The 12,557-nt window shown below is 38.0% G+C and overlaps 1 protein-coding gene across 2 annotated transcripts in view; it reads left to right on the forward strand.

The window, feature by feature from the left end:
- Positions 1-12,233, forward strand: part of LRP6 (LDL receptor related protein 6) — a 176,536-nt gene extending 164,303 nt beyond the window's left edge. For both annotated transcript variants that reach the window (XM_086714063.1, XM_086714064.1), the window contains exons 18-23: positions 2,063-2,299; positions 2,785-2,895; positions 7,142-7,372; positions 8,622-8,758; positions 9,431-9,528; positions 11,589-12,233. In XM_086714063.1, coding sequence (XP_086570189.1) covers positions 2,063-2,299; positions 2,785-2,895; positions 7,142-7,372; positions 8,622-8,758; positions 9,431-9,528; positions 11,589-11,883 — 1,109 coding nt within the window. In that variant the 3' untranslated portion in view covers positions 11,884-12,233. The remainder of the gene's footprint in view (positions 1-2,062; positions 2,300-2,784; positions 2,896-7,141; positions 7,373-8,621; positions 8,759-9,430; positions 9,529-11,588) is intronic.
- Positions 12,234-12,557: the final 324 nt, after the last annotated feature.

Raw genomic sequence — 12,557 nt, forward strand, 5'->3', positions numbered from 1 at the left:
TGTGGGGCTTAAACCCATGAAGCCATGAGATCATGACCTGAGCCAAAACCAAGAGTCAGGCCCTTAACTGACTGAGCCACCCAGGCGCTGCCCCAGTATTCTCTACTTTAAAGATAAGAGGTTTTCTGATATTAACAAAGTTACATTATCTAGAGAATTTACTAAGAGAGAAGGTTTTAAATGAAGTCCAGGAGCCTGGGATATAAAGGCAATGGGCTAAAACTAGAGAGGCTGTCCTTTTGGTCCTCTCTTTTATTTTTAATTATCCCTTTGTGTAGGAAGCTATATGACCTTGGGCAGTCACTTAGTCTCTCTGAGCCTGTTTCCTTATTTGCAAAACAAGGAAATTGGGTTTGAATGGCAATTCTCAAAGTGGCCTTAGCAACTTTTACATTTTTAAAAATTAAAAGGGCCCCAAACAGCTTGCGTTTGCATGGGTTATGTTTATCTGTATTTACTGTAGTAGAATTTAAAACCAAGAACTTTAAAAAAATTTGTTAAAAATAATAATAATAAGCGCTTACATGTTCTAAAGTTAAACCTGTTAAGAAAATTATAACTATATTGGAGCCCTTGGGTGACTCGGTTAAGTGCCCCACTCTTGATCTTGGGTAAGGTCATCTCACAGTTTGTGAGTTCAAGCCTGGCATCAGGCTTTCGCTGATGGTGTGGAGCCTGCTTGGGATTCTGTCTCTCCTCTCTGCCCCTCCCCCACTTGTGAGCGTGTGCACTCTCTCTCTCTCTCAAATACATAAATATTTAAAAATTATTTTTTAAAATTTATAACAATATTTTCTAAAGCAAAGTAATTTTAGTGAGAAATGTGGCATTGTTTTTACATTTTTGTATATCTCTTTTAATGTTAGGCCAGATTCTCATGTCTACTTCTGCATTCAATCTGTTGTAATATGTAGTTTGGGTTGAAATATATGAGGAAATTTAGCCTGAAATGTAGTTGGAAAATAGAAAACTATAATAGTAGTCTTTTAAAATAATTAGATTTAGTTGCAATGTGGAATTTGAAACCATATGAACTTTTCATACTCTCTTAAATTAAAATCCACTGATCTATTTTGTCCTCTAATTGGATATTTTACCCAGACCTGATTTTGTAACCTTACACTGTGGTCATTTGGAAATACTAGAATTCCAACCAAAAATTCCCAGATCTTCAGATTTTGATGAATTTCATTATTCAATATCAAAAACCCCATGTTTATCTCACTACCAGTCTCATTAGAAAAAACTTTAGGGACACCTGGGTGGCTCAGTCAGCTAAGTGTCTGACTTCAGCTCAAGTCATGATTTCACAGTTTGTGGATTTGAGCCCCACGTCGGGCACTCTGCTGTCAGTGTGGAGCCTGCTTTGGATCCTCTGTCTCTCTCTCTCTCTGCCCCTCCCCCACGCTCTCCTCTCTCTTCTTTTTCTCTCACAAAAATAAACATTAAAAAAGAAAAAAGAAAAAACTTTTAAGTACTGGGAATCTGTCAAACTTACCATGTTAGATACAGATTGTCCAAAATTATAATTTCTGGTTGAAAGCTCCATTGTTACAATATGCTTCAAAAGTACAGTGTTATGATTTTGCCATTATTTTCCTTGAAGTAACAGGCTCACTGGTTCATTTTTTAAAAACTTCCTGCCAAATACCCAAGTGTAAATAACTGTAGTTTATTTGTCAGTTCTTTTAAATTAAAATTAAAATGGTGTTCCATTTTGGGTTGAGTTTACAACTCAAAGTGCTTTCCCTAACTTTAAAATATTTAGAGGTTGGTGATTATAGTGATTATTCCTAAATTATGTGTCAGATTATAATGGATTGCAAATAATCCTACTTGAATTATAATATTTGAGAAAACTTCTGCCTTATAGGTTTGCAAGTTAGTGAATCTAAATGTGGTAGTGTAAAAATTGTACTTCTCTGATTAGTAGGGATAGTTTACAAACTTTATTAAAAAGTGTTTTGCGCATGTTAATATTAAATGAGCTTCACTAGGTGTGTTTGTACCTTTGTGTGACTGTTGTGTTTTTGTCACTCCCCTCCCCCTTGGTCATTTGAAGAACCCCCAACATGTTCTCCTCAGCAGTTTACTTGTTTCACCGGAGAAATTGACTGTATCCCTGTGGCTTGGCGGTGTGATGGGTTTACTGAATGTGAAGACCACAGTGATGAGCTCAATTGCCCTGTATGCTCGGAGTCCCAGTTCCAGTGTGCCAGTGGGCAGTGTATCGATGGTGCCCTCCGATGCAACGGAGATGCAAACTGCCAGGATAAGTCAGATGAGAAGAACTGTGAAGGTATCCAGACTTCCTAGGGCCTGGCTGTGTAGTCTTTTTTTTCCCATTAATGTTCAGTTGTTTGAAATTCAGAGTATTGCTTTGGCTCAGTGGTAAGTAGTCCTTGTTTCCAGTGAGCTCTGAAATAGTGGATTAATTTATTACAATGAAAAATAATTTCACATTTTCCTCTTTGCACTACTAACCTTTAACGTGGTAAAAAATGAGCAAATAAATTCTCTAGAACTTTTTTAGTATCTAGAAATGCACATAGATAGAATTCTTTAATTCTTTACAGAGTAGAGCAAAATAGGAAATTTCCTGCTGGATTTCTTTTTCCACTTTTTTCTCTCTACCAATGGAAATCTCTAGAGAATAACTTTTAAGTTATATTTTAAAGTCTAATTTGTTTTTCATTTGTACCCAGAAAGTACTTTTTGTCTCTTGGCAGAGTTTCACTTTACATGATAATGAAAATAAGAAAATTGTTTGCATTTTTTTCCCAGTGCTTTGTTTAATTGATCAATTCCGCTGTTCCAACGGTCAGTGCATTGGAAAACATAAGAAATGTGATCATAATGTGGATTGCAGTGACAAATCAGATGAACTGGATTGTTGTAAGTAGGACTAAAATCTTATATATTACGCTTCTGGGAGACTTTTTAAAATACTTTTTTTTTTTAAAGATGTGTTTCACTTAGAATTTCCTTATTAAGAAATAAGCATTAATGTTAAGCTAGTTATTTGTACCAAGATCTTTTATGTTTTGCTTGTTATAATTCCTTAAAGACAGTGGTTTTCTTATGCACAAAACTCTTCACAGAAACATTTAGGAAAGCATCAGAGAAGAATAAGTATTATTTTGCCACAACTAGAGTTAGGAAATTCTCAAATGATTTAGATATGTAGAAATCAGTTGGTGGCATAAGCTTGAGAGTTTCTGAACATCATTTCTGATGTTTATCATCTCTCATTTTTTTCTAGACATATTTCTACCAGTTTCTCAGTGACTTTAATAGCTTCCTTAAAATGTAGCCTGAAGATACTTAGGCCATCTTATACCCCTAGGCCTAAAGACTCTAGGGTACATAACCCATAGTTTCTTCAGGGTTCATAACTATTGACCATGCCCTGACATAAAATATATCCCAAATTGATAAACTTAGTTCTGAGTGGAATTCAGCATAAATCAGGTCTACCCTGTCAAACTGGTTTAATGAAATTTAGATAAAATTCATTTAAAAGCTCTTTACTCATAGGTTGCCTGGGTGGCTCAGTCAGTTAAACATCCAACTCTTGATCTTGGCTCAGGTCATGATCTCACAGTTTCATGAGTTCAAGCCCCACGTCAGGCTCTATACTGGCAACACAGAGCCTGCTTGGGATTCTCTCTCTCCCTCTCTCAGAGTCTCTTATGGTTGAGGTTGTAGTAAGAATAGTGATTTTATTTTATTATTATTTTTTAGTTTACTTATTTTGAGAGAGAGATAGCATGAGTGGGGGAGAGGCAGAGAACAATGGTGAGAGAGAGACTCCCAAGCAGACTCTGCACTGCCAGCGTAGAGCCCAACGCGGGGCTCGAACTCATGAAACCGTGAGATCATGACCTGAGCTAAAACCAATAGACGCTTAACTGACTGAGCCACCCAGGCGCCATAAAAATAGCGATTTTAAAGCCAAGTAGAGATGGATTTGAATTCTGGCTCCACCTCTTACCAGCAAATTATTTATTGTCAAACTTTAGTTTCTTTATCTTTAAAATGAAGATAATGTTTAGCCTGGTGGTTGTGAGAAAATTAAATAACTTAATGTATATAAAATATATAGCTTGGCTCATAGTAGATACTGTTGATAAAGGAGTGTGGTAAATGATACTAAACGTGCTGTTGTAGAGATCTGTACGAGTGGTAGCACAACAGAGCGAGTGGTCAGATCTTCAGGAATAAAAACAGCGTTCATCAAGGAAGACATCTTAGAAAAATGGTGCTTAAAATTGGGTATTGATCAGTGAATAGAGTTAATTGTACAGATAAGTGGAGAGATTGCATTCCAAGCAGAGAGAATATGCTATTCAAAAGCAGAGTGAAACAGGCACCTCTGGGAAACTACATGTGAATGGGATGCCAAAATGTAGGCTATGTCTTGAGGAGGGATATCAGCAAAAGAACATACGTTAAGGGTGAGATCATAGAAGACTCTGCTTTTCTTCTAAAAAGCCCAGACAGCATCCAGAATAACAGCCATTGACAAACTTAAGTGAAGGACCGGCATGGCTATGTAATTGTGAAAGCTGTAAAAGCAGATGCATTGCCAGCATAAGATTAGAGGCAGCTAAATGACACATTGGTTGCTTTCACACTTTTTGGATCACCTCAAGAGGAGTACAAAGATGGGGGTGCACACGTAAAGGAGTCATGCGGTAGTATCTACCTATATTATGTAGAATGTATTCTGAAGTTTTCTGTTTTAAAATGCTTGTTGTAACCCACTAAATTTTTTTCACCATCTAATTACTTAGAGCCTATAATTTAAAAATTCTTAGGAGGCGATTGTAGTTTAGGCAGAAGATGATTATCTAAATCAGGAGGAGCAGTGGTGGTGGAAAGGAAGGGATAGAGTTCAGAGCTATCTCAGAAATAGAGTAAAAAGCGTTTTGTAACCACTTGGATGTAGTTGATAAGTTTAGGTTAACTCATAGGTATCTCACCGAGTTGCTGGAGTCATTAACTAGAATATGTAGCAGGGACTGAAAACTGAAGGACCATTCCATATCTTGGCTCAGATGTAATGTTTGCCTGATACAGGTTTTTTTATTAATTTTTTAAATTTAAGTTTAATTTAAATGCTTTTGATTTGCCACAGGTGCCATCATTTATTTATGATCTGCTTTACCCCTGGAATCTAGGAAACATGTCAGATATTGGTGAAGACGACTGCAGTGTAGACAGGTCGCTTCAAAGTTGCTGATGAGCTTATCCCATTGAAGCTATTCAGGAAGTTGTCGATTGTATGGGTCTGTAGCTCAGGAGAGAGATTTGGCCTCTACTGTTAAAGATAATTAAAGCTGAAGCAGTAGATGAAGTCTCTCAGGGAGAGTTACGTAGAAGAGGAAAATAGTAGAAGATAGAAGGAAGTCTGGCAAGCACCTGTACCTAAGAGGCAACAGAAGAGAAGGAAGCCAACAAAAGGAAACAAAAAAAAGAAGAATCAGAGACAGTAAAATTAAGAGAGTGGTATCTTGGAAGGATACTGTTTAGACATTTTTGAGAAGAAAACATAGAGCCAGCAGTATTGAATGTTTAGAGAGGTCAGTAAGATGAAGAGTTAGTGAAAATGGCAAATAGGAGAACTCTGACCTTTGCCAGACTACTTTCACTGTGGCGATGAGGATAGGAGCCTGATTTCAGTGAGTTAGGATGTGACCCAGAGACTAAGCATTGGAGATAGTGAATATAAGCTCTTCTGTCTTGACGCTTGGCCTTAGAAAGCAATGCCAAGGCACTGGAAGGGAATACGATAGATGGTTGCTCACAAGGACTGGGGAGGATCTGTACCCCAGAGTCCACAGACAAAATATGTAACTGACAGCCCCTGCATATTTTGTAATTTACTGATACCATTTTCTTTCATTTCTTTTATTTAATCTATTAGGGGCTGAATTTAACTCTGTGGGTGGGAGATTTAAGGTAAGATGAAGCAGAAGGAAGGTTTTTTAAAAGATCTGCAGTTGCGAGATACAGTCTGACTATTCGGAATGGAAGGAATTTCCTTCTAAATAGAAGAGTAATACTCTAAATCTGATGAGGCCTTTTGCTGTTTCCCTCTACCTGTAATATTGATGCCACCTGCTTCTAAAGCCTCAGATAGCTCAGGGATCTGATGAAGGTGAATGCCACGGGCAGGGTCTTCCTCTGGTTCTCTCATGCTCTCACCTTTCTAAGTCCTCACGCACTCAGGTACCAGACACCTTATGTTTCTTGCCCTCAGGCAACTAGACTTACCCTGAAGGTACCAGCATATTGGGCCTGAGAGCTAATGTTCATCTTTAGCTTCTCATCTCCCTTCACCAGGCCTGTATGTTACTTTTCAAACCTAAAATCAGGCTCAGAGCTCGTGCCTTGCTGGTGCAGAGTTGGCTTCTTTGTTATTCCAGTTAAAATATTTGATGACTTTTCTAGGTACATCCCTTTTGGCCCTAAAATTTTCTCTGAAATTTCAAAATAACCCTGTTATTTTATGATATACAAAATGAAGTAGGATGAGGCGCCTGGCTGGCTCAATTGGAGGAACATGCGACTCTTGATCTCGGGGTCAGGAGTTCGAGCCCCATGTTGGGTGTAGAGATTACTTAAATAAATAAATAATTTAAAAAAATAAGGTAGGATGGGGCGCCTGGGTGGCTCAGTCAGTTGAGCGTTTGACTTCGGCTCAGGTCATGATCTCGCGGTCTGTGAGTTCGAGCCCCACGTCGGGCTCTGTGCTGTCAGCTCAGAACCTATAGCCTGCTTCCGATTCCGTGTCTCCCTCTCTCTCTGCCCCTCCCCCGCTCATGCTTTTTCTCTCTCTCTCTCTCTCTCTGTCAAAAATAAATAAACATTAAAAAAATAATAAAGTAGGATAAATTTTAACTGTCTCTGTATTAAAGCTTAATGATTAAGTATAATTCACTTACATCTTTGTTATCAGTTTGCAGATATACTTCTCAGTGTATCGTTTTATTTCTATCTTCGCTTAAGGATAGTTCATTTTGATTTCTAATGGTATTTATATACCCATAGGGCATGGTGTACATGTATTCATAATAACTATTTTGAGTCTGCAGTTGTTTCTGCATTATATAACTGTACTGCATTCTCATTTTAGATCCAACTGAGGAACCAGCTCCACAGGCCACCAATACAGTTGGTTCAGTTATTGGAGTAATTGTCACCATTTTTGTGTCTGGAACCATATACTTCATCTGCCAGAGAATGTTGTGTCCACGTATGAAGGGAGATGGGGAAACCATGACTAATGACTATGTAGTTCATGGACCAGCTTCTGTGCCCCTTGGTTATGTGCCACACCCAAGTTCTTTGTCAGGATCTCTTCCAGGTGAGCTAAGACTGATTCATTGAGAATCAAGTCTTGGGTCCTGGCAACATTGCCAAGTTTCTTTTATAGAAACAAGATACTGCCTAGAGTCTGTTTCAAACTAGACTCCTTTGGGTTTAAAAAATTATAAGAATAAATATTTTATTTTACTTTTAGCACTCTTTATACAGAAGATCTTAGATCTTAGTAGAAATTGTCCAAAAAATATAAAGCAAATATGTACACATTTATATACACTGATTGCATTTAGTGCATGCACTACATATACTGCATTTCTGGATGTACTCTACTGAAAGTGAAAGCTAGACATTTGGTAAAGCATCATAAACCACAAGTCCTTTAGGTGCACTATTAGGAGACCTCAGGACCACTGAGGACAGGAATTGAAGGTGCAAAAAAATAGATTAGGATTCCTTTTCAGCAAACAAAGATTTGGAAATAGCTGGGTTGACAACAGGTTTGTTTTGGCATAGCCAAGTAGCCAGAAATTCTGGGTACTTGAGTAGACGATACTGCTCTAGCAAAGTACAGCTTTCTTTTAGTGCTTTCTGGTGCCCATAGTGAAAAGAAGCACCCACCCCTCATTATTTTAATGAATATGGAGAAGGAGTTTCCTGGCAAAAGCTGTCAGAAAATAAGAACTTATTCTGGGTGTAACTCTACAGGATTTTGAAACTGTTAATGATAATGATTCCTTATTTTGCTATACCTATTTTCAGTTAGTGGAATATGGGAAGTCACGTGAGAAAAAATAGAATTCTGGCATTGGTGGTTGTGATTCCAACAACATTTGCATACATTAGATGAAAAAGATGAAAAATCTTCCGTACTTTGTATTCATGCCCTTAAAAGTGGATTTAGTTTCCTTTTGAGCACATCTCTTGTTTAATCTACCCTGCTTTACAGTCTCCACTCTCCATAGGCCTTTTCTTCTGCAAATCCTCTAAAGTTGAAAACTTCTTATTTTGAAGAGTGCTGCTTCTATCCTTGGGGGGAAGGGATGGGAGCTATTCTTGGCCTTGTTCTAGGCCAGCTCTCAGTGGAAGTGTTCACTTCTCGAGAACATTCGTTTCCCTTCTGCATTAAGCATTTTCAATTATTGTTACGAAATGAGAGCACAGATTGTTTTAAAATCAAACTATTTGGCTATTGGTATTTGTAATCCTAGTATTAAATAAAAATATTTTATACATAAAAATAATTTGTATAGATCTTAATCATCTTCAGTATTTATCCTCCTTCATTTTAGGAATGTCTCGAGGTAAATCAATGATCAGCTCCCTCAGTATCATGGGGGGAAGCAGTGGACCCCCTTATGACCGAGCTCATGTCACAGGAGCATCATCAAGTAGTTCTTCAAGCACCAAAGGCACTTACTTCCCTGCAGTAAGCAGTCTGTTTTCCTTTGTTTCACTTTGAATGCTAAGATAAATAGGATCCTAGACTTTTAACTTCTTTAAATGTGGGTGCTTAGTGATGGTAACTTAGAAAGTTTTTTAGTATACTATTTAGGCATATAAGTCTCCTAGGAAAGATTTGCCACCACCATGCAAGCACTTTTAAAGTCTTTAAGTTTACTGTGTATTAACCAGCATATTTGAAGGTACTAGACAGTAATTTCATATTTTGGGTAAAAGTAGAACTACTAAATAGTATCTCCTGAGAGACTTAGGATGACCTTCATTCTGTAACCTCCCAAAAAAGGAAGCATGCCTGCTATTTCTCCTACGTCAGTGATTTTTCTCTAAACGTTTATAATTTTAAAAAATCAGAACCCTATTGTGCTGAACTTAAACCAGTGACTTACAGATTATAGATTTTCTGCTTATTACCTTGCACTGTTTAGCCATGATGAAATTGTATCTTAAGGAGTAGAGAGCCCCACTCCTGAAGCACTATTTGAGGTCAGTTATTTGAAAGAAAGATTGTGCTAACTGTGTAAGGGAAAGGAATACAAACAGATGAAGGAAGAGAGTGTAAAGAAAGTCTAATGGTCTTTATCTGGCATTATTATTATTGTAATAATTATTGTAATAATTTAATTATTGTTCCATTTAGATTTTGAACCCTCCGCCATCTCCAGCCACAGAGCGATCACATTACACTATGGAATTTGGTTATTCTTCAAATAGTCCTTCCACTCATAGGTCCTACAGGTAAGTAAGTGGAAGTATTTATTAGGAGAAAGAAGTAGTGGGTTTGATGTAGCCCTACATAAATAGATGATGGCCACTGAGAGAGATTAGGCATCTTGTCTTGATAATGCTGATGTTGTCCCTACCGCACATCCTTTTCTTTTTGAGGCATTACGCATTTTTTTAGAGAGAGTCACAAGTGTTGACTTTATAATAATGAAGTAGAGTCAGCTCCCAATACTGCTTTGGCAGTATTGTAAGGAAAAGTTACCCACCAAAATAACTGATTACAAAATGGGCTACTGCTCAGGTTAGCTTTGTTTGGTGGCCTAGGAATGGAATATTGGCATAGGACTGGAGTTCAAAGAGTTGTGAGAGCTGTAAAATTGCAGGGGTGCAAAGAGCACAGAATTTGAGAGAAGTTGGGAGAAGCTTAAGTTCAGCCCTTGCTTCAGTATTACACCATCTGGAATGAAGAATTCTTCATAAAGTTGCCTGGAATAAATCACAACTCACTAAAATAAATGAAATCTATTTGTAAGACAAAATGGGGACATTTTCCCCTTGTGCTGATTTGTGTCTGTAGAGCATGTTAAGCAGGAGAAGGACTAGTGTTTACCTTACTCTTTCCATCTTGTTTCAAAGGCCAGCAGAAAAGTCAGCGGCTTGATACTCTGTGTAAACCTAGTGCTGTGTTTATCAGTGTCCCTCAAGTGCCTATTATCTTCTAGATAAGTGTTTCCTAGACTTCCAGTCAAATTGCCCTGATAAAACCGTACAGATAGGTAGAAATCAAGTGAAACTGCTGATAGTATCTTACTCAGAATTCCCATTTCAGTTTATATGCATAAGATTAAGGCCTGATTCTGAGCTGATATTTTTGTGTTTTATTGTAAATTGCTTTCCTTGCCACTAGTTTGTTCTAAAAAGCCAAAAGAGAAAGCAGAAACCTCAAAACTGAAAAAAACAAAATGAAAGACCCCAAATTTTTATTTTTAAAAAGTTATTTCTTTAAATTGAATAAGACATTGTTTCATTAAAATGAACATAATTGCATCAAAAACATTTCTTGACCATTTCCCACGTCTCAAATTAATCCCAGTTTCTTTCTTCTGAGTCACTTTTCATCATTTGTTGAGATTCTTGTCTGAACTGGAATGTAAAAGAATTTTGTTGATTTTCTTTCCTTTTTTCCTAGCTTTTTTTTTTTTTTTTTAACATGAAAATGGAAGTGTTTGGCCTTTTAGTTGAGCCTAGAATGTTCATCAAGGCTCAAACCTGATTGGACAGAAAGATAAAACCTAAAAAGTGCTATGACCTCATGTCAATATTGGTAGTAAAACCGCTTGAGAACCTGCTCAGCAGGTCATGTAACCTTTAGCCATTTGTTTTGAGACCAACCCTGGGTGCTAGCAGATGGTTTCTGTGTTGGGATGGGGTCTTGTGGCACACTCTGTAGCACTGGGTGTTTAGTGGATTGTTACCTCAGTTTTGCACGTGCTCTTGCCCCTCTTTTGTCACTTTGGCGACGGAGTATATAAAGAAACCTTGATTGGGATAAATATGAAATAAGATCAGCTTTACTATATTTCAAATGTAAATGCTATATGAAGTTACAGATAGAAGTAGAAGTGAGAGCTAGCACTTTGAAATGAGCGCTTCCTTTCACTAGTGTGTTCGTCTCTTTTCAATGCCTTTTTTATTAGTTAGCCATGCTGCAAACTTGCTGAACTTGAAAAGGCAGAACAACAAGAAATAAATTAGGTCTCAGTCGGTTAAACGTCCAACTTCGGTTTGGGTCATGATCTCACAGTTCTTGGGTTTGAGCCCCGCGTCGGGTTGTGCTTGACAGCGCAGAGCCTGGAGCCTGCTGTGAGTTCTGTGTCTCCCCCTCTCTCTCCCCCTCTGTTGCTCATGCTCTGTCTCTCAAAAATAAAGAAACATCAAGAAAATTTTTTTAATTGTAGTAGTGTATGATCTTCAACCTGAAGTTTACATCTAATACTTCTGTATTCTGATAGAGAAGAAACTGCTTTTCTATAAAACTAAGTGTCTGCTTCTTGGTTTTCTCCCCCTACCAGCTACAGGCCATATAGCTACCGGCACTTTGCACCCCCTACCACACCCTGCAGCACAGATGTCTGTGACAGTGACTATGCTCCCAGCCGGAGGATGACCTCAGTGGCAACGGCCAAGGGCTACACTAGTGACTTGAACTATGACTCAGAGCCTGTGCCCCCGCCTCCCACGCCCCGAAGCCAATACTTGTCAGCAGAAGAGAACTATGAAAGCTGCCCACCCTCTCCATACACAGAGAGGAGCTACTCTCATCACCTCTACCCACCACCACCCTCCCCCTGTACAGACTCCTCCTGAGGAGGGGCCCTCCTCCTCTGACTGCCTCCAACGCAAAAATGTAAATACAAATTTGGTTGAGATCTGGAGGGGGGGAGGGAGCTATTAGAGAAAGATGAGGCAGACCATGTACAGTTAAAAATTATAAATGGGGTAGGGAATACTGGAGATATTTGTACAGAAGAAAAGGATATTTATATATTTTCTTAAAACAGCAGATTTGCTGCTTGTGCCATAAAAATTTGTATAAAAAATAAATTTGTACTAAAAGTTTTATTTTTGCAAACTAAATACACAAAGCATGCCTTAAACCCAGTGAAGTGACTGAGTACAAAGGAAACAGGAATAATAAAGGCATCACTGACCAGGAATGTCTGGGCTTTATTAATACCAAAAAAAGAGAGAGAAAGAGAAGAAGAAGAAGAAGAAGAAGAAGAAGAAGAAGAAGAAGAAGAAGAAGAAGAAGAATTATTCAAGTCCACCTCAGAGCAGCAAACCATAGATACTTGGAAGTAGCCAAATAGCCTTCATGTTAGCTAACATTTGAGGGCCAATAAGTTTAAGAAATCACAAAAGGAAAAAGAAAAAAAGGTATTAAAACTAACTTTGGACAAAGGGCTTTATTTTCTCTAGGAATCCCATTATTTTAGTGAGGAAAATAGGTCTTTATAAAAATCCCTTCTGGGTGTTGCCAT

Source organism: Puma concolor, chromosome B4 (genome assembly GCF_028749965.1).
Source record: "Puma concolor isolate L17-30 chromosome B4, mPumCon1.1.hap2, whole genome shotgun sequence".
Lineage (NCBI taxonomy): Eukaryota > Metazoa > Chordata > Mammalia > Carnivora > Felidae > Puma > Puma concolor.